Source organism: Paroedura picta, chromosome 1 (genome assembly GCF_049243985.1).
Source record: "Paroedura picta isolate Pp20150507F chromosome 1, Ppicta_v3.0, whole genome shotgun sequence".
NCBI lineage: Eukaryota > Metazoa > Chordata > Lepidosauria > Squamata > Gekkonidae > Paroedura > Paroedura picta.
In genome coordinates, this window is record NC_135369.1 from 98,851,802 (window position 1) to 98,874,319 (window position 22,518).

At 43.2% G+C, this 22,518-nt stretch overlaps 1 protein-coding gene across 11 annotated transcripts in view; it reads left to right on the forward strand.

The window, feature by feature from the left end:
* SYNE1 (spectrin repeat containing nuclear envelope protein 1) overlaps positions 1 to 22,518 on the forward strand; it is a 493,810-nt gene that overhangs the window by 307,263 nt on the left and 164,029 nt on the right. For 8 of the 11 annotated variants that reach the window (XM_077349398.1, XM_077349413.1, XM_077349431.1 and 5 more), the window contains 2 exons: positions 793 to 933; positions 20,545 to 20,706. The exons of 1 other annotated variant lie outside the window; for it this stretch is intronic. In XM_077349398.1, coding sequence (XP_077205513.1) covers positions 793 to 933; positions 20,545 to 20,706 — 303 coding nt within the window. The remainder of the gene's footprint in view (positions 1 to 792; positions 934 to 20,544; positions 20,707 to 22,518) is intronic. 2 more of the 11 variants (XM_077349457.1, XM_077349448.1) reach the window with 2 other exon arrangements.

Here is a 22,518-nt window from a genome sequence, read left to right on the forward strand (position 1 = left end):
AGGCCACATAGATGCAAAAGAAGGCAAAATTCCCTTTATTCATGTAATTGTTCTGATAGAAGCGGGGGAACGACCCACGTCTCATACTCCGTCCCTTTTCCCTATTGGAGATAAAAGTAGCCTGGACATTTTTCAATAAGGGAAATAATTTTTTTTAATGTCCCCTAGTGTCATGACTTTAATCTACACTAGGTCCATCTGATAGAGATGTACATGCAGATATTTCTAAGTCAAAACAGTGTCAGAAATTCCCTGTCTTATTTCAGACCAGAAATAACTAAAATAAGTAAGGTACTCCTGAAATGCCAGGTTTTTTCCCCCCAGATTTTTGACTGTATTAAATGGGTGGGAGACCTGGTGCCCACCCTCCACAGAACAGGACTACTACCACTGTTTTCAGTAGGTGAGAGTCCAGACACCAGATTTACCACTGGTAAACCCATTGTTTACCAGTGCCCTGAACTGAAATATGTTTCCTGAAACATTTTGGAAATAATGTCCATGCTCCCAGAAATGCAGCAAAACAGTAATTGTGTCCTTTCAAAAATAACAAAATGAAATTAAAATGAAAATTTTAAGGTGTACGTCACACATACTCTGTATGTATTTTTTAGAGTAGCGACATTTAGAGTTCCGGTTCTGGAACTCCAGTAGCACAAGTATCTTGACCAGATTGTGGTCCAGGTTTCCAAGTAAGGAAGGGATTCTGTTTTTTTAGGATTGCATTAAATGAAATGCCTTACGGTATCTCAATGATCTTCCTATCCTTTGGGATTGCATTTCCCATGGCAGATGACTGCTGGTCGCTGTCACACACTTCTGTCCCCTGTTACTGAGGAGTCTGGGGAAGAGGGAACCAACAGTGAAATTTCTTCTCCACCTGCCTGTCGCTCTCCTTCACCTGTGGCTATTGCAGATGCTTCTGTTAACCAGGTATCTTCTACTTGGCATTCATTCTGCTTTGATGTCTGTAAAGGCGTGTGCCTCTCAGTGCACAGTCTGTGATTTTTCCCATCTGAAGATTTCAGTGTTTTCTCAAGGTCAAAGATACAAGCTTATTCTTTATAGAGCATGCAACAAATACGAAGTCAGTAGTTGCTGACATGACCATGTCTTTTTAATGAAGGAAGGATATTAATATCACACACAATTTTACCACACATACATCCAGCCCCACCCCAAGGATATATTCATGAGAGAAAGTAATGCTCAAGATTTAATAATGATTCAGAGGATCCTGAGAAAACATACATTGTGCTAACATGAAGCATTTCATTGTTTCTGTCTGTTGTCTTAGTCATGGCATTAGATTGTTGTTTTTGTGTTTCCAATATTGTCACATTTTTATGTTGTTCAAAGTTTTTTCATTCCATCACTTTTCTTTAAACATGAACTTACGTGTCAGTAGTTTCAATACATTCAGCCTCCAGTTCTATGTAACTGGAGTATCTGTGCATATTTCTATATAATTTCTATATATATGATCATAAATGGATCATTTATCCATACTAACGTATCTTGGAGTTGCTTGATACTTAAGATTACATTGCAGTGCAACAATAACAGAAATTGACCAAGTGATATTTTTTCATTAATTGTTAGTTTTAAACCTTACAGTTACATGTTGCCAAAACAAAGTTTAACTATGAATCTGCCAAGGTTAAGGAACTAACTCAACAAATAATATAAAAAGGTGGGCATTACTAAAAGCAATAACTGTTTTAAAAACTGAAGTTGAGGAAGGAAGATAATGAGCCAATGAGTTGTTTTTTATAAAAAACAAACAAACAAACCACACAATAACAGTACAATAAAATTAGGAAATTCTAATGTAGAATAAAATCAAATGGGTAGCCATGTTGGTCTGAAGTAGCACAATAAAATCGGAGTCCAGTAGCACCTTTAATAAGGTGACCAGATTGTCCCACTTTTGGAGGGAAATCTGGTGGTACCTGGCAAATTGTACTTATGTTGAAATTTAAAAATATATATTACAATACTATTTTTGCGTTCTATGAAAATTTTTGTTGTTCCATATAGACCAAATTTTTAATCAAGAACCCCACCCCCCCGGTCAATGGTGTCCCGCTTTACCAATGTTAAAATCTGGTAACCTTGTTGGTCCTTTAAGACCAACAAAGATTTATTCAAGGCACGTGCTTTTGAGTGCAAGCACTCTTCCTCAGATTATGAACTACCATGATAGTTCATCCTCTGAAGAAGAGTGCTTGCACTCAAAAGCTCACGCCTTGAATAAATCTTTGTTGATCTTAAAGCTGCTACTGGTCTCTGATTTTATTAGAATAAAATTATTAACCTGTCAAAATATAAACCAGAACTAAGCCAACATCAACACAATGCCATCAAGTGTGATAAGGATAAAGATACCCAAACATTCAAAAGGGGTAAGAAACCTTTAAAAATCATCTTCTAAAACTAGTTTTAGTTATAGTTGATGTGATTGCTAAAAGAAAAGGTGCAGCACAAGCAGATGGAGAGGCAGTCTCTAGTAAATGCCCATCTTGCATCCTCTGTCAAAGATCTTTGAGGTCAGGCATGATAATATGAATGTAGCATTCTTTACGATACCCTGTTCTATGGTTAAAGGTAAGAAAACAGCCCTTTGAAATGTACCCAGAAATGAATTTGAAGCCACTGAAATTCTTCAAGTATGGGAAGGATGCATTCTTGTGGTTGAATTCTAAACCCTCTGAAATTTCCAAACAGTATTCAAATGCAGCCCCACATAAAGTAAATTGCAATAATCTAAAATGGATGTAACTAGAATACTAGAATCAGTGTAGGTTATAGACCAGCCATCACAACAAAACTGTGATAATGACAGTGGTTCTAGACAGACAGATAAACATGTTAATACCTTCTTCCTTCTATATGTCTGTGGAAATTTCAATTCTGCAGTTTGACACATGTCTATAGCCAGTTAAAAATAAGAAATTTAAAGAAATTGCCTAAGCTACTAACAATTTTCATGTGAACATTAATTTTGTTTCAACTCTTACTGAAAGAAGAGGGGAAATTGTAGCTTTCCTCTGCAGGAAGTGGAGGTGCAGAAACCATGCATTTAGAATAAAATGCCATATTTATATATGTATTTATTTATTTTAAACATTTGTCAGCTGTCTTTCTTCTTTACGGAGATCATTGAAGCTTACAATATAAACATAAACAAAACACATAAAATAGAATAGATAAAACCAGAAGTTAAAATCACAATTTAGAATGGCTTTAATCAAATCCAGTGCTAAATAAAACCATCTTCAGCTGCCTCTTAAAGTTCACAAAATATTATAGGAGTAGTGAAAGAAAGTAAGCATTGAGGCAGACCAAGCAACTATATTGTATAACTTCTAGTGGTATAATTTTAATTTCTAAAAGTTCTCCAGTGAGGTCTTCATTTCATGAAAATCTATCATGAAACTGTAAATGTCTTCCTTATTACAATATTGATTAGGAACATATGAAACTGAAAACAATAATGACAGAAACAACTTTTAAGTATTTATTTAGACATTTTAAAGGGTATCTATGGTAATAAGCTAAATATTTGTTCCAGGTAAATTGCTGAGGTGTTCCACTGTGGCATAGAAAAAATGGTCAGTGGTGGTTAGGAGCAGGTAAAAGCATAGGTGTTGAAATAATATGTTTCCCAGTTAGCAGAAAAATGCTTTGTATCAAGTGTGTAACTTATTCTTGTCAAGGTTAGTTTAAGAATAATCTTTATACATAATGTTTAGTATTCTCCATACCCCTTCCCACTTTCTTACCAATGGAACCATGTTATCTTTACCTGGGTGTGAAGTACAGCATAAGAGTTAGTTTTGTTGAATTACTTCATTTTTACTACTTTTATTGCATAGACAGTGCATCTGCAATAATATTTTGGCTACCAGGAAGATGTTTCATTCCCTCTTGATCTTGCTGTAATTCCATTCATAAAATTTTACCTGATTAATTTGTTGCCACATAAAACCATTGTATTAGGTATTTAAAGAAATGCTGTTTAAATGCTACCTAGCATTGCTGTTTTCTTAATTTTAGCTGAAGTTTTATTTCTTGATACAGTTTTTTTCAGATCAGTAATTCTATAAATATATATCCACCCTCCTTTTTATGGAGAGACCAAGGAGTAAAGCTTGATTGTTCTTATTCCTTGAATAAGAGGCTAACATAGAATCATAGGATGGGAAGGAGCCATCTAGGCCAGCCAGTCCAACCACCTGCTCAATGCAGGATCATCCTAAAGCAGGGGTAGTGAACCTGTGGTCCTCCAGATGTTCATGGACTACAATTCCCAGGAGCCCCTCCCAGCATTTGCTGGCAGGGGCTCCTGGGAATTGTAGTCCATGGACATCTGGAGGACCACAGGTTGACTACCCCTGGCCTAAAGCATCCAGGATAAGTATCTGTCCAGCTGCTGCTTGAATACTGTCAGTGAGGGGGAGCTCACCACCTCCTTAGGCAGTTGATTCCACTGCTGAACTATTTTTTTTTAAATAAATTTTATTATAATCAATAAATAACAGACAATCAACAGAAACGCCCCACCAAAAACAAAATTCACCACAGCACAACTCTGTAGCTTCATATATCATTTGAATCCTGTAGACAATGTCCATTTCATGTATTACATTTCAACTGTTCATCATAATTCCAAGTCAGACATTACAACACTAGTTCACATACCATATAGTCTGAAAATTTCCTTAAGTAATTTGCCAAATCAAGCCAAATTATATTGAAATCCTCAATCTTTTTCTCCCCTTGAATTACTTTAATGTTATTTGTTAACTTTTCCAACATCATAAACTGCCTAATTTTCTTTCGCCAATTATCTAATGAGATATTATCTACGTTTTTCCAGTTAGTAGCAATTAACATCCTGGCAGCTACAATCAGAAAGTTCACCAATATTTTCTGCTTACACTGAGCATTTTCATTGAGAAATAAATTGAGGAGAACCAACTGGACTGAAAGTTCCAGTTTCATTTTTAGAATTTTACTAATTTCCAAAAATAATTTCTCCCAGAATTTCATTATTGCTGGACAATCCCACCACATATGAATAAAAGTTCCCTCCTTTCCACAGCCAACATTTTTTATCCCCAGATTTCTTCATTTGATATACCCTAATTGGGGTATAATACCATTTTTTGCCTTGCAGGGGGATATTGACCACCTAATGAGGACACTGACAACCATAATTTTGGCATAAAATATTTGGCCACAGCCTTTATTCAACATTGAGCGTGGCAAGCATGGGAAGAGAATCATGCCATCTTGTGGTTACCCTACCACAAGGAAGCCCACCACAGCCTGCCCCTCAACGGGTTGCCTTGGCTATCCAGCCCCAAAACCCGGACATAATGGCAGGCTGAAACAGGGGGGGAGGCACCATGGAGTGACCCCTCTGGGCACCAGCCTCTGTTGGGTTCTCCTGCCCCCCGGAAATGCTAGCCTTCAATCAGGCTCTGCATCCACACAGCCCTTTAAAGGGCCCCCCAAATCTAGGGGAGGACAGCGCGCAAGCTTGGCCTCCCCAAAATTGATCCTTCCCATGCTCCACTTCCGCCACTGAGCCCGAATAGGTATATACCTCTTCGAGCTCCCGCCACCGCTCAATTTTGCAGCCAATTCAAAATAACAAGTTGGATCCCATGGAGCCAGATGTCCATGCCCCACTCCAACAAGTGCATCCCAAGTGCACCCCATCACTCTTATAAAGGGCCCAGAACTGCAAATGCCATACCATGGGCCCCCCAATGAGTAATACACATCCCAATACAGCTAGATACCCAGGCTTTAGCTCCACCTGAGATCACAGAACTCTGGGCGACAGGTGAAAGGGTCACTCGCCACCAGGGACCATTCCTTGGTGATTGTCCACTGTGCCCAGTGGGGCTTCTTGTGAGACATAGCTTTTAGCAACATGGCATCCTAGCCACTCAGTCCAGACCATAACTGTCCCTTGAGGTTACCAGGGCCCAACACCATTGCCCCTGCCCATGCTGGCAAAGTGTCATATGGAAATTACTGCAACAATGTTTCCTGGTGCTCAGCTCAACGTTCACAACTATAGCTAAGCCAACGTCCCATGATGGTCAGCCAATGCTTTGAGGAATACGGACTCCCACTGTCACACTTGAACAGGAAGTCTGCCATCGCAGCAATGTCCAGGAAGGCAGCTGCATCCAAACAATGTCCGAGCCAGGTGATGCCTTCAGACCCCCAGGTGGATCACTTCCAGGTCTTATAGCATGCCATTCCATCTGCCGCATGGTGCCATTCTCTGTAACCAGCATCAGGCACCCCCGTTGACTGCCGCTCTGAAGGAAACCAAAAGGTTGTTACTGGAAAAGAGTTACATGAGCACCCTCGCACACTGATTGACACTGGCCACGGTCCCATGCTCGCCCTGGGCCAGCCGCTCTCAGCCAATACCCCGCTCTGAATACTGCATATCCTGCAGGAGCCCTAGAGATGTTTCCCCTGAGCACCAAGTACCAGAACCCTATTGGGTTCTAGGCCCTACAGGTTGTGATCTGTGGGAAAACATTGTACTGCATGCCCTGGCAAAGCCCTTAGTACTGTGCCACCCAACCTGGGCAGACCTCCCTTGGCCAATGCCCTGCTCTGCATCTACTGCATACCTTGCCAAAGCCCTGGACATGTTCCCCTTGAGCACTGAAGCCCAGCCCACCTTTGGTTCCCTAAGTCCTACAGGTTGCAGTCCGTGGTGACATTGTGAACCACCACTAATGTACATACACCTTCTGATCCACGGATGTCATACCGGGGTAACCCCATTTGCCAGCATATTGAGACCTGACTGGATCTGCTAGTAGCCCAGCCATGAAACATCCTCCTGAGCCTGCAATATGCTTAGTCTCCAATGCACAGGCAGATGGGGCCCATGCCACTTTCCCAGGTTGGAGTCTATGCAGTCCCAAGACAGCTCCCTGAACTCATGCTGGCCATGTGACACTTCCCCCTAAACCACTTGTTTGTCCCAGCCCCAGACATAATTTAAGCAACCTCCCTGAAGGACAAAATTGGTCTCTCTAGTCAAAAGAGGCCCCATCACTCCTAGAACTGGAATCCGAGCAACCCCAGCCCCCCACGCTATGTGGGGAGTGGGTGAGGACAGGTGACAGGTTTGCAGCCACCTCCTCCCACAAGGCTGGCCTGGTCAGACAGTATCTCATATATCTGCAGACCTGGGCTGCAACGCAAAGCTCAGATGATCAATGAGGCCATCCAAACAGATCGGATGCATAGAAGTGAAGAGGTATGAGGGATTGATCTGCAGAACTTAATATGTAGTCTGCCCCTGCTCCCTCCAGCTGGAAACAGCATTGGCATCACGTGATGGGGAGCCAAATAACGCTGGCATAAATATGAAGCTAGGGAATTCCTGAATGGGATGAAGAGGTACCTGCATCAGAGTGATCTACCAGTTGTTGACACACCTGCAGTCTATCATAACTGAGACTATATAACCAGATGAATGCTCCCTTAGAGCATTGTACCTTACTATGTGGGCGCCTTAACTTCATTTCCTTGGCCAAAGATCTCCACCGGCTTCTAGGGTGCAGCACCTTGCATACCTTGTGTGGTCCTAAGCAGCCACTTCCTGTGCCAAGCACATTCCAGCTCAAGCCCTGGGAAGCTCTTGGCATTGCTCGCCCACCCACACCAACAGCACTTCCATACTGGACCTGTGATGAGACACACACCCCTCCAAGCCAGGCTGGCCTATTAACTTCAAATAACCTGGGATTGGCCGCCCTGCAAAACAAGACCAGGTGATGATTCTGACACCATTTGCAGAAGGAGTGGCTTGCCTGAAGCCAACAGGTGATGTCCGGCCACTGCTGCAGGTTGACCCGGCCACCAGGGAGCCACCTCCCCTTTTGCAATGATATTCTCCCCTGGAGTAGCCTTTGGGTTGGTGCCCCCTGTAAACTGGCTCTTGTAGGGCCCATCATGCATCACAATGCCACTGGCTGAGGCCCACCAGTGGCATCCAACAATGCCCCAAGACCCAGAGTACATGGCACCCCTGTTCCCCCAATGCTGGCACCCACTGCCTGTCAGATGGGCATGTATTGCCTGGCGAAGACAACGGTGTAGCCCTGGCCAGTGGCCACCAGACACCAGTGGCCAGCTGAGGGCCACTGGGTGCTCCATTCCCCACCCATGGGGTGGGTGCCTTCCTACCCACCTGAGCCAGGGACCAGCAGCCAGGCCAGTGGACAGTGCCCACCATCTGCTGTCAAAGATGCCATTGTTCCCCATGGCTGCAAGCCCCCTCAGATTTCCCTGGAGACCTTCCGAGCTGGTGCACAGCAGCCTGCCTCAGCATGAGGCAAGGGGTTGGACTGGATGACCCACAGAGTTCCCCGCCAACTCTGTGCTCCTGCAAACCAAGACCGTTGCCTGAAGCAGGGGGCTGGACTAGACAACCCTGAGAGGTACTTGCCAACTCCTCGCTCATACAAACCAAGACTGCTGTCAGAAGCATGGGGTTGGACTAGATGACCTTGAAAGGTACCTGCAGCTCTTTGCTCATACAAACCTTTATGCAAATAAAAGGTTACTGACTGACTGCTCATACAAACCGAGACTGCTACAGAAGCAGGGGGTTAGACTAAATGACCCTGGAGGTCCCTGCCAACTCTGCTTATGCGAACAGTGCCCATGGCGTACAGCATGGGGTTGGACTAGATGACCCAATGAGGTCTCTGCCAGCTATGTGCCCTTGCAAAAACTGTAGTTGGTTGTAGCTCCACTGTTGGATCCCAACCTTCCCCCCCTTTTTTGGAAGAGGGCTGATCCCCACAAAAAGGCATTTTTGTAACCACTGGCTTGTCACGTCTCTTCTTCAAGTGGGCTCCACCTTAAGCCTCGCAGCAGTGCTCAAAGTATTGGCACATGCTCATATTGAATTCCCAACAGGTGCCCCACCCATCATTCCTATACATGGGCTTACATCTGTCTTGTTCTGTCCTCCTGACATATGGGCCCACATTCATGTTCTAGGTGTCATGGTCCTTTAAGTCCCACCTTGTCTGGATGTTGTTTGAAGATCACTTGCGAGCCTAATCATTATGCACCATGGCCTCTGCACCCCCAAAAAGTGCTTTAGCCTCCAAAACATTTGTTAAATGATTCTCCAAGTGCCAACTCCCTTCTGGGAGAGCATCAGCCACAAAGCGTAGAAAATCTGTTTACCCCCTTAACCAGTTAGTGAAGGAGTGATTGTTATATCCCACTGTAAAATTGTTTTTGTTTTTGTTTTTAAATCCCCTTTGAACCCTATTTTTGGGACATCTCCGTCTGGTCACAACCTGTTAAATATGTCAACATAATACCCATCATGGGCCCTCTTGATTTCCTAGTAAGGTGAGTACCAGGTGGGTTTTCCCCAGATGCATAACCCAAAGGGGATTTCGTGGACTAACCCATCCCCGCCTTATCTTTATAATAAATATGCAAAGAATGCAGCTGATTCATCATCCAGATCAGATACCCAGAACCAAAGAATCCTGACGCCAATAGGTCCCATCCTGTTGGCCTTCAGAGAAGAGAACTCACCCGAGGTACCGGCAGCCTGCCAGGCCCTGGAGTACTTTCCTCCATACATTATACTCTTATGCCCAGTTGTCTCTTGTTGTTCTGTTCCTCCCTGTTGAACATTCCTGGAGGAGCTAGGAATACTAACCGCACCTACACTAGCCTGTCCCTGATGTGCTGCTATAGCAATTGCTATAGGGTCAATGTCCATGTGTATGGTCTGCATACCTTGATGTGGAGCTGGCCAACCCTGTCCATACCACCCAGTCATCGTAGGGCCAGGTTGCTGCCAGCTTCACCCAGGCATTGCCTCCTGGCCGTATGACCAGGGTGATCTTGCAGATTGGGCCCGCAACAACCTGCCCCAGTCCTGCCCCAATTGTACAACTGCAGCCAGGATCTACCGCACCCCCAAATGATGGGCCCACATGTTGCAGAGTAAAAACACCCCCTGCATAATTGTTGGAAGGGGATGGGGGGGCGGAAGCCTCACCTCTCCCACCTAGACCCCCCCTTCCTCTATCAAGGTGGATGATCCCACTGCCACGCATCTTAATGCCCCCAGCATCCCATGAATTGCAGAGGAACCTGCTGCCGCTGCATCATGAAATGTGCCTGTCCCATCACTTGCTCCCAAGTCCCCGGAACAAGCAGCTGCCACCAGTACAGCACAGTTCATGGGCAGTTGGGGCTTCCCCCCCCACTGGCATCCTTTTTCGGCGCCATGGTCACTTGTTCCTCTCTCCCTCTCCTTCCTTTTCTGAAGGGGCGAACGCTCCTGCCCAAACGGCCTGTGAGAGGCTTAGTTGTTTGTTAGTGTAAAAAACAAATAAACAAACAGTGGCCTGCAGCATGTCTAGCATCCATTTTCCCTCAAAAAGTAAAATGAAATAAAATTGCTGGGCTTCCCTGACATCGCGAGGAGGTTGGGCCAGGAAAAAGGCTCCTTCCACCGAGCGATGCGTCTTTGGGCGCCCTGAAGGGGGGGGAAAGGCCAAAGAATATCAGGCCATCCGTTTAACTGACGCCCAGTTCAGCCACACCCCCTGTTGCCATGCCAACACACATACTGCTCAGAGAATGCCAGGGCTGGGCAATCTCTCCAACCAGCCAGGTCCCTGTCGGTGTTCCTCCCCCGCAGCAGCAATGGCCCCCTTAGATAAGTCTTGGGGGCTTTTTATTACCTTTATTGCATGTTCTTGGACTTCCCTTGATATTGACTTAAATGGAACTTGCCTAAATATCTTATTCCACTCCATCCCATTAATAGTGATATTTAGGTCTAATTCCCACATTTTTTTATTTTTTGTGATGCGGATTGTTCCTGATCTAATAATATATTTTATATAATTTCGGTATTAGTTTCCCCTCTATTTTATCTATGTTGTCGATTAATTTTTCAAAATACATTAATGGTCAATCCAATTGGATTCGAATTTCTTTCCTTTGCAAAAAGGGTGAAATTTGAAGTTTCAACATCCAGTTACATCCCTCTGGAAAATGTTTTTCATGTCTTAATATCTCGCTAACCTCTGATAAATTTGTATGAATATTTTTAAGAAGAAGGACTTTACCAAAGTCTCCTATAATGTCTAATCCATAACTTTTAAATGCTAAAAATTTTGGGTGGCAGAAAATAGGTGTTAATGGGGAGATTGCAGGGTATAGGTTCTTTTTCCATTTTTTCCATGCAAGAATCGGGCTGTGAAGAGTAAGCAAAGAGTTTATGTTTAAATTTTTACCAGCGATCTTGCCGAATAAAACTTGGAAACCTCCTATTTTCTCCAATATATAATTATCCAAGTTTGAGCTGTTAATTTCCCTTGAGAGAGATAGGAAAGGAATAATATGTCTTAATTGATACGCCTCATAATATAAAGAAATATTTGGGATTCCCCAACCTCCTTCTTTTACTGAATGGTATCTCAATAATTTTGTTGTTCTCGGTTTCCTGGATCTAAAAATAAATTGGTCTATTTGTATTTGCCATTTCCTTAAGATCTTATCAGAAAGATGCCATAGTAATACATAAAATAAATATGATAATTTTGGGATAATAAACATTTTAACCCATGCAATTCGAGTGAATGTATCACTATTCTGTTTTTCCCATTTCTTCAAGTCTAATTTTATTTGCCTCCACAATGGCTTATAATTATAATGATACATCTTATTCAAATTTTTAATAATTGTTATACCAAGATATCTGAAACTTTTATAACTAATGGGATATTTAATTTCTGAGAAGCCTCTAGCTGTATTTTAGGAATAATATTACTACATAACAGACCAGATTTTGAAAAGTTTATCTTTAGCCCTGAAATGTGACTAAAATTTTGAAATTCTTCCTTAATAGGTTTTATAGATGATTTTAAATCTACTATTGATCGCAACATATCATTAGCATACATTGTTAACAGCTTTTCCACCCCACCACAATTAAAGCCTCTCCTGATTATTTCCTAATTTATTTGCTAGAGGCTCTAAAGCCAGAATAAAACGTAATGGGGAAAGAGGGCATCCTTGTTTAGTACCACAGTTAATTTCCACTTTCCCTGAAATACTATTGATTGAAATATTTGCATAAGAGGTGGAATAAATAGCTTGAATTGCATTATTAAATCTATTTCCAAAACCATAGCATTGTATTAACTGCTGAACTATTCCGACTGTGAAAAATTTCCCCCTGATATCTAGCCGATATTGTTCTCCACGTAGTTTAAACTCATTACTGTGGGTCCTATCCTCTGCTGCCAACAGGAAACTTTCCCTGATCTCCTCAAAGTGACAACCTTTCAAATACTTAAAGACAGCAATCAGGTCCCGTCTCAACCCCCTTTTCTCAAGGCTGAACATTGCCAAGTCCCACAGCCTTTCCTCATAGGGCTTGGTCCCCAGGCCCCTAATCATTCTTATTGCTCTCCTCTGAACCCTCTCAATTCTGTCCATATCCTTTTTGAAGTGAGGCCTCCAGAACAGTACTTCAGATAGGGTCTGAGCAATGCATTATACAATGTCTCCTGTTTCATCTGCACAACAACCCTGTGCAGTAGGCCTCAAGTCTTTCAATTCAACAACAACAACATGTGTGGGGGCCTTAAATGTTTCTTCTCTACCACAACCCTGTCCAAAGTAGCCCTTTCTGCCTGGGGAGCTGATCTTTATACTCTGCAAGTGAGCTGTAATTCCAGGAGCTCTCCAGGCTCCACCTGGAGGTTAGCTACCCTTGGGTTGGAAATATTCTTGGATGTTTGGAGGTGGTACTTCAAAATCGTAGAAGGCCTCAGAGACCAGCCTTCAAAGGAGCCATTTTTGCCTGCAGTTGGGAGGGAGTGATGCAGGTGTGTCCCTCCTGGGCTATGGGCTATGGCCAGCCATTACCAGCAACTGTTTGTATTCTGGGGTGCAGACAGGCAGATCAGCATCAGTCCTATGAGTCTGGAAAGTTCAGGAAGATCTAAATAAAACTGTAACTGTAAATAGTGAGAGGGAGAGGAAGGGAAGATGATTGGAAAATGCTTTGAGACACCTTAGGCCTGTTGGGTCACTGCGGCCCATTCCCAGTTCTCTCAGACCTCTCACAGTCCCGCATACCTCACAGGTTGACTATTGTGGGGAGACAAATGGAAAAGGTAAACTGCTTTGAGACTCCTTTGGGTAGTAAACAACAGGGTACAAAAATCCGTTCTTCTTCTAAGAAGCAACCATGAAAGAAGCATGTGGGCACATAACATTTTATCAACAGTGAAAAAAATGGAGAAGAAGGAACAGGGTGGACACCTGTATACTGTGATTACCCCATGTGTATTAGGGCAGAGGGGCATTTCGGTGTGTGTGGCCTAATTCCCACAAGAAGGGAAATGACACAGAACTGGCGGGAATTGGTTGCCATGTAATCTTCCCCTAAGAAGAGTCTCCAGTCTGATTTTCCCTTCACATATCTGAAGACATGACTCTGGAAAGCTCATCTGTAACCACTATGCCACAATTCCCAAAGGTCAGTCTTCTCCCACACTCAACGAACATTCCAAATCACAGGTTCTTGACACCCATATCTGCACACCCATGCCCTCATTTGCCACTACGCCCCCACAACCTCCCACACAACACACACATTCAACCCCATGCCCTTACAGACTGGATATCTCCTCCCCTTCCTCTTCCCACTGCCAAGCTCTAGCTCCCGTTGTATTCTTGGATACAACGGGCTTTGCCCCTAGTTTGCTCATATTTCGTTTCCAGTCTACAAGTACCCCAAGATCACATTCACACACACTGCTACTCATCTGGTATGCATACTTCTAATTTTTGTGACCTACATGGTAGAACACCATCTTCTTATTTAATTGTATCATATTTCATTTGCCCGCTTTTCCAGTGTGTTCAGATCTTGTCGAACTCGATCTCTATCTTCTGGGGAGTTCACTACTCTTCCCAGTTCCCACAATTTTAATGAGGAGTCCCCCTCCCGCCACATCCAGATCACTGATAAAAATGTTGAAAAGTACCGTACTCAGCATCAAGCCCTGTGACACTCCACTGCTCACCTTCCTCTACTCTCATGAAATACCCGTGACAAGCACTCTTTGGTTGTGGTTTTCTAGCTAATTCCCTATCCACCTAAAAATCCAAAAATCCAGTTTATGGTCCGACAGTTTATCCACCATAATATCATGGGGAACCTTGTCTGAAGCCTTATTGAAATCTAGATAAACAATATCCACTGAGTTTCCACAATCTAATATGTCTATCACTCCGTCAAAGAGGGGAAACTAGGTTGGTCTGGCATAACGTCTTGGGGTAAAATATGTGCTGCCTTCCCCAGATCTACAAATTGTTCTCCAGATGATTGCAGATCACCCCATTTAAAATCTGTTCCATTATCTTCCCTGCAATTGAGGTCAGACTCACTCGCTTGTAACTTCCCAGGTCATTTCTCCTCCATTTTTTGAAGATGGGATAACATTTGCTTTCCTCTCTAGTCTTCTGGCACCTCTCTAGTCTTCCAAGAGGTCCTAAAGATGATGGACAAGGGTTCCACAAGCTCTCCAGAAAGTTCTTTGATCACTTTTGGGTGCATACCATCTGGCCCAGGGGATTGAACTCATCCAGAGCAGCCAGATGCCTTTCAACAACCTCTCTGTCCATGTCAACCTGCCACCCAGACATTATACCTGGCCTACTACCATTCCTAAATGTGTTCATATTCTTCTGGGAGAACACAGAGTCAAATTAGGTACTGAACCTTTTTGCTTTTTTCTATGTCCTCTGTCAGAGTTTCTCCATCTTCGCCCATCAGAGGGAATATTGCCTTGTTTACCTCATGTTTGCTCCTCACATATCTGAAAAAGCTTCTTTTTTTAAAAAAAGGAATCTTTTATTAAAAAAAGGAATCTTTTATTAAATCTTATAATTTAGTACAAAAAGAGAAAATGGTTACAAAATCCCCCTAAGGCAGTGGTTCTCAACCGCCTTATGGCCGCGACCCCAACTGCAACAGCAGCACTAGGCCCAGGCGTGTGGGAGTGCGCGCACAGGCACAGAACAGTCGAGGCAGCATGGAGGCGGCCAGTGCCATGGCTCTGCTGCTGCCAGCCACCGCTGGCCTCCGCCACTATTCCCCACTGCCCCTGCTGCCGCCTGCCACCCCCGCTATCACTGCTGCTTGCTGCCGCCACCATGGCGGCCACCAACTTGGCAACACTGCAGTAGGGGCAAGGTGACCCCACTTGGGAACCCAAGGCTGAGAACCACTGCTTTAAGGCGTGTAAGTATGATGCCCTAGCCCTGTTATTTACTGCTTCTTATCTAAAATGTCTGTATAATAATGCCATTGTTCTTGAAATTCTTGTGTTGTTCTTCCATTGACTCAACTGGTTAATTTGGCCATTGTTATAGGGGGCTCCCTGAGCAGTCTCAGCTCACTCTCAGCTTGGGTCTTTCTGTTCAATAGCACATTTATTTATTAACTTCATTTATAGCTCCACTGGAACTCAAGGCAGGTCATACAAAGTATAAAAACAAATCATAAGGCACCAATTAAACCCAATATATGACTAGTATTACAGAATTAGAAAAAAATCCCTCCCTGACTAAGGTATGATATACCATACCATAATATTTAAATGAAATAATGCAGTAAAAGCAAGGTGACATATACTGTAAACAATGCAATAGATTACAGTCCTACCATACATTCTAAGAGACATATATTCCAACAAACATAAATCCACAGTTAGGGGCCAATTAGACAAAAGACTTTCCTTCTCTAACGGAGGATGCAGAGAAAGCAGAAAGGCTCAGCACCTTATTTTACATCTGTTTTTCCCTACAGGTCAAAGGGTTTAGGCACATCTAGAGATGGCAGTAGCCAAGAGATAGTGTCTGGGTGGCTGGTTGACATGGACAGAGAGGTTGTTGAGAGGAATTTAGCTGCACTGGATGAGTTCAGATCCCCTGGACTGGATGAAATGCACCCGAGAATGCTCAAAGAACTTTACAGAGAACTTGCACAATCCTTGTCCATCATCTTCGGGACCTCTTTAAGGACAGGAGATGTCCCGGAGGACTGGAAAAGAGCAAACGTTATTCCAATCTTCAAAAAAGGGAGGAAGGATGACCCGGGAAACTACAGACCAGTGAGTCTGACCTCTGTTGTGGGGAAGATAATGGAGCAGAATTTAAAGGGAGCGATCTGCAAACATCTGGAGGACAATTTGGTGATCCAAGGGAAGTCAACATGGATTTGTCTCCAACAGGTGCTGTCAAACCAACCTGGATTCCTTTTTTGACCAAGTGGCAGGTTTGCTGGATCGTGGAAATTTGGTTGATGTCGTTTTCTTGGATTTTAGTAAAGGTTTTGATATGGTTCCCCATGATGTTCTGATAGATAAATTGAAGGACTGCAATCTGGATTTTCAGATAGTTAGGTGGATAGGGAATTGGTTAGAGAACCACACTCAAAGAGTTGTTGTCAATGGTGTTTCATCAGACTGGAGGAAGGTGAGTAGTGTGGTACCTCAGACCTCGGTGCTCGGTCCGGTACTTTTTAACATATTTATTAATGATCTAGATGAGGGGTGGAAGGACTACTCATCAAGTTTGCAGATGACACCAAATTGGGAGGACTGGTAAATACCCCAGAAGATAGAGACAGAGTTCAATGTGATCTGAACACAATGAAAAAATGGGCAAATGAGAACAAGATGCAATTTAATAAAGATAAGTGTAAAGTTCTGCATCTGGGTCAGAAAAATGAAAAGCATACCTACTGGATGGGGATACACTTCTAGGTAACACTGTGTGTGAACGAGACCTTGGGGTACTTGTGGATTGTAAGCTAAACATGAGCAGGCAGTGTGATGCAGCGGTAAAAAAGGCAAATTCCATTTTGGGCTGTATCAACAGGGGCATCACATCAAAATCACAAGATGTCATTGTATACGGCACTGGTCAGACCACACCTGGAGTACTGTGTACAGTTCTGGAGGCCTCACTTCAAGAAGGACGTAGATAAAATTGAAAGGGTACAGAGGAGAGTGACGAGGATGATCTGGGGCCAAGGGACCAAGCCCTATGAAGATAGGTTGAGGGACTTGGGAATGTTCAGCCTGGAGAAAAGGAGGTTGAGAGGGGACATGATAGCTCTCTTTAAGTATTTGAAAGGTTGTCACTTGGAGGAGGGCAGGATGCTGTTTCCGTTGGCTGCAGAAGAGAGGACACGCAGTAATGGGTTTAAACTACAAGTACAACGATATAGGCTAGATATCAGGAAACAAATGTTCACAGTCAGAGTAGTTCAGCAGTGGAATAGGTTGCCTAAGGAGGTAGTGAGCTCCCCCTCACTGGCAGTCTTCAAGCAAAGGTTGGATACACACTTTTCTTGGATGCTTTGGGCTGATCCTGCATTGAGCAGGGGGTTGGACTAGATGGCCTGTATGGCCCCTTCCAACTCTATGATTCTTTGATTCTATGAAAATCAAATGAGTCTCTAATTTGGAAAAAAGTTAAGCAACAGATTTAGCATACTCCTGTGGTAGAAAAATGTCTATATGTTATTAGGGGTGTGCATTTCCCCCCAGTATTTTTTAATTCAGATTTATTGGATCTGAATAAAATTTGGGATTCCCAAAAAAAGCCAGATCCAAATACTGGTAAAATATTCAGATCCAGAGTTTTTTGTTTTTTCTCCTTTGTTTGAAATCCTGAATTTTGGGGGACCCAATAGATATGAACCAAAAAATGCAGAAAATAAAAAACATTGACAAAGTTACTAAAAACAGCTCAGCCATGGCTCGACAGTAGCTCTTTTTCCTGAGAGCAGGAAAGGAAATCAAGTCGTATATGCAGAGCAGGAAGAAATTTTTTTTTCTGAAATCATTATAAAGATTTCATAGATGTGGAATGAATAAATACTTATCAGAAGTATCAATCAATAGATTTACACCAGAGCATAGGAAATTTCTGAATCAAGTCATAACATATAAGAAACATTATACCATTAAAAATTAGTAGAACGATATAGGCTAGATATCAGGGGGAAAAAATTCACAGTCAGAGTAGTTCAGCAGTGGAATAGGTTGCCTAAGGAGGTGGTGAGCTCCCCCTCACTGGCAGTCTTCAAGCAAAGGTTGGATACACACTTTTCTTGGATGCTTTAGGATGCTTAGGGCGGATCCTGCGTTTAGCAGGGGGTTGGACTAGATGGTCTGTATGGCCCCTTCCAACTCTATGTTTCTATGATTCTATGATTCAAATCCCCCCCCTCTCCAGTGGGTAGAGTGCCTAAGAGATGTCTCAGCAGACAGGCAAAGCAGCAAGAATGGTGGGCATGCATAGGTTTGGCAGAATGAATGAAGATAGGTGTGGTTGAGCAGAGATCAGACTTAGGAAAGGTGGTACAATGAATGGGCAAGGGCGATATAGGGACCAGTGTTGGGGATTAGAGGGAAGAGATGGTAGAGTTGGAAAGAAATGGAAGGAGGAGGTGATAGCTTTGTAGATGACATGCAATACCTTGAATTGAACTTGAAGCTGATTGGTAACTGATGGAGTGACTGCCAAACAGTGCGTGCTCTGCCTAGTTTCCAGTAATAATCAAGCTTGCACAATTCTGTTCTCTCAGTTAGACTGTAGGAACTTGTACCTTATAAATTCAAATGAATCCTTTGCCAGTATTAATTACCTAAAGGGTAAGCTATGTGGCATGATTCACTTTGTTCTTCTCATGTTAAGCTTGATTGAGAGGAATTGTCAGTGCATGATCCATTCATTTTTGGGATATATTTTTGTTTTTAACCTTTCTTACCAGTTATAATGATAGGGAAGAGTTGTGCATTAGTTTATAGAGAAATAATGTAACATTTTATTTCTCATTATTATTATCCAGTGTGTTATCATAAACAAAGTTTCAAACCTAGATCAGAAAGACCTGGGTTTAGATTCCTTTTCAGCCAGAAAATGAACTGGCCAGCCTTAAGCCAGCCACTTCTGTAGACAATTTACCACATATGGGTATTAAAGACATTTTTTTAAACCAATGTATGCCTTTCTAAGAAAGTGGGAGATGTGCTGATTTCTATACTAATATATAGTATATAATCCTGTCCACTCCGAGATCTCTGTTGGGAAAGTTGATGTTATTCCCATTTTGCTAATGGAGAATCTGGCTTGGCCAGGGTTTATTCATGACTTTAGGTTCCAATACAGACTTGTCTCTAATCCCAAATCGGATCCAAACTAGGAATCACGTACTAGAGAAATCATGTGATTAAGACACGTGCTTATTTGTGGGGAGAAGAGCAAACTTTCCCTCTTCTTCTCTCCCTCCCCAATTCTTTTTTTGCATCTCACAGTTTTCTTTGTCTCTCTCACTCAGATGCATGCATGGGATTTACACACACTTGGACTCTCAGGCATTCATAGACACTAGGGATTCAAAATCACCAAGTCTCTCACCTTCATGCACACAGAGTTCCACTTTCATGGGATTCACAGATTTTTCTCCTCCCAAAGCAAGCATTTTATCCTCCTCCCACAGCATTTCCTACTGCAAATTAGTAGGAGAATTGGACAGTCAGGTGAACATGGCTCACTTCATTCCTTACCATCCACCCCACTTTACTGAAATGGGTGGATAGGATAGTTGCCGGTTGACTGCACAAGAAGTACAAGTTTTCGCAGGCTGAGCCCAAGGGAAACAAGAACCTTTTTCAGAGCCAGAAGGCCAACCTGAACACCACAAAACACATACATTGGTCTTCATCCAGACCACCCACAGGCACCTCCCCCCCACATTCCTGCTGCTCCCTGGGAGATGTTTCAGTTTGATTTTGACCTATATCACACACAGGGAGAAGCTTCCCCAAGGTTTAAGGATGCCCTCCTGCCATATTCATGAGCGCTATTTTTGTTTCGCAATAAAGACTGTGGAGCAGAACCATAAATGCTCAGTTCTATATTGTATTGATTCAGACTCTTCTATCTGGTAAACGCCCTGAATTCTATGTCATCCTGTATTCTGACAAATTGCATACAAATATTAAAATGAGAGGGCAGTTAAAATGTATGGTTATAGAGGCCCATAAGTGTATGCAGCACTAAAGTGTGGTGTAGTGGATAAGAGTGGTGTCTACTAGTCTGGCAAGCTGGGGTTTGATTCTCTACTCCTCTACGCACAGCCAACTGAGTGACCTTGGGCTCATCACAGCCCTGATAGTGCTGTTCTGACCGGACAGTAATATCAGGGCTCACGCTCACCTACCTCACAGGGTGTTTGTTGTGGGGAGAGGAAGGGAAGGCAATTGTAAGCCGCTTTGAGACTCCTTCAGGCAGTGAAAAGAGGGGTATGAAAATCAACTCTTCTTTTTATGAAATAAAAGTATATTGACATTTCAAAAATGTGCTGAGTCTTCTCTTTTGAAAGTGCCACATTGTGCTTCGTGCTCATAGGACATTGCTTATTACCAAGCCTTATCTGCTGAACAGTTGCGGACAGAAGCTTCCAAGATGCAGCCCAGCACTTCATGCCCTCAAGAGTCCTATGAGCCAGAGTCAGCCAGCAGTGCCAAGCTGGATGATTTGCAACGTTCCTGGGAAACATTGAAGAATGTGGTAAGTTCTCATTTAAGCAGAAAAGGAGATGAATATGCCTCAGTGAAGAAGGAGAAGAGTTGGGCTCTATACCCCACTTTCCTGTATCTCAAGGAGTCTCAAGCAGTTTATAATTCCCTTCCTTTACCCACAGCAGATGCCTTGTGAGATAGGTGGGGCTGAAAGAATTCCGAGAACACTGTGCCTGGCCCAGGGTCACCCAGCCAGCTTCATGAGTAGGAATCAAACCCAGTTTCTCCAGTTTATTAAAGTATGAAATCCTAAAGTATGAAATATTTAATCCTGTTTTATTTTGTGAGGCATTTCAGACAGCACCCTGAAAAGGCAGCATATAAATTTTCTGAATAAATAATGGAAGACAGGGTACCTGGGAAGACACACAGAAGAAGGGAATTCCCATTCCCCTCCCAGGTTCATTGGCCAGCTGGTAAAAGAAGGGCTAAGAGCAAAAAGGGTGTGGACCCTGTGCATCATTGGACAAATGCTATTTCTGTTTAAAACTACGGATGTGCACAGGGATGTGGTGGGTTATATTCTGTAACCCGCCACGAGCCTTCGGGGAATGGTGGGATAAAAATCCAACAAATAAAATAAATAAAATAAAATAAAAAATAACATCTGGTATTTTTCAGATTCAGGCCAAATCCGAATCACCCAAGTCAATGGTTCAGTATAGAAATTCAGATTTTTTGGGTTCAGCCAAATTGATTTGGCATCATTGTAACCTATGATGCCATTAAACTCAATGGGAAATTTTGCCTTTTCATCTATTCCATAGTTTGAGGAGTGGGCATTTGAGGTAGAGGCACCCTGTTTCCAGCATTGATGCTGGAGATTCTACTCAAAAGAACCCCCAATTTTCAAAACATTTGGGCCGGGGGTCCAATTCTATGGGTAGCCAAAGAGGTTATTCCATCTGTGGGCAGCCAAAGGGGGTGCTTCTTTTCGGCCTTGGCCCCAACCTGGCGGAATGAGCTCCAGTGTGAGCTAAGGACCCCGTCGAGCTGTCAAGGTTCCACTGGGCCAACAAGATGGAGCTCTTCCGCCAGGCTTTTGGTTGAGGCCGTGGAAACAGTGCCCGGAATTTCAATCTGGAGTCTTGCCCTGTGGTTGGTTGCTATGGAAGATCTCAACACATGAGAACTGTGATTGGCAACTGTGGCTGAGGTGGAGGAGCTATGGGATTTTTGCCATCTCGCTGTTGCTGTTGTTTAATATCAGTTTGTTTTAACTGAGGCTGGGGATGTTTTACTGTTGATATTGATTCTTGTTTTTACTGTTTTATTGTGAGCTGCCACAGGCTGGCAGTTGCCAGAAGAGGCGGGATATAAATATAAAAATAAAATAAAACAAATAACTTCCATTGTTTGATACGATGGGGAGAAAGGACAAGACCAGAGAATCACAGTGGAGGGCAGATGGGTCCCTATAGAATTAGGTCCGCAAAGAATTAGGTCCCTATAGAATTAGGACCGCAGTCCACTTAAAAAAAAAAAAAGCCTTGGGGATTCTTTTCAGAAGAGGCTCCAGCAGCTATGTTGGAAATTTGGTGCCTCTACCTCAACCCCCCACCCCTCAGACCACTGAATAGATGAAAATGCAAAATTTTCCTTTGACTTTAATGGCACCATCTTTAACCCCCCCCTCCGCCTCTCCGGAGGAGTAGGAGGAATAAAAGAGTAAGGGCAAGTGGGCAGGAATTAGGGCGGGCCCTGTCCGGGATAAAAACTCGGAAGGGCGAATCAGGAGCCGCAAAGCGGCTCCTAATTCACCCCTCTGAGTGGCAATCCAGGGCCAACTGGCCACTTGGCC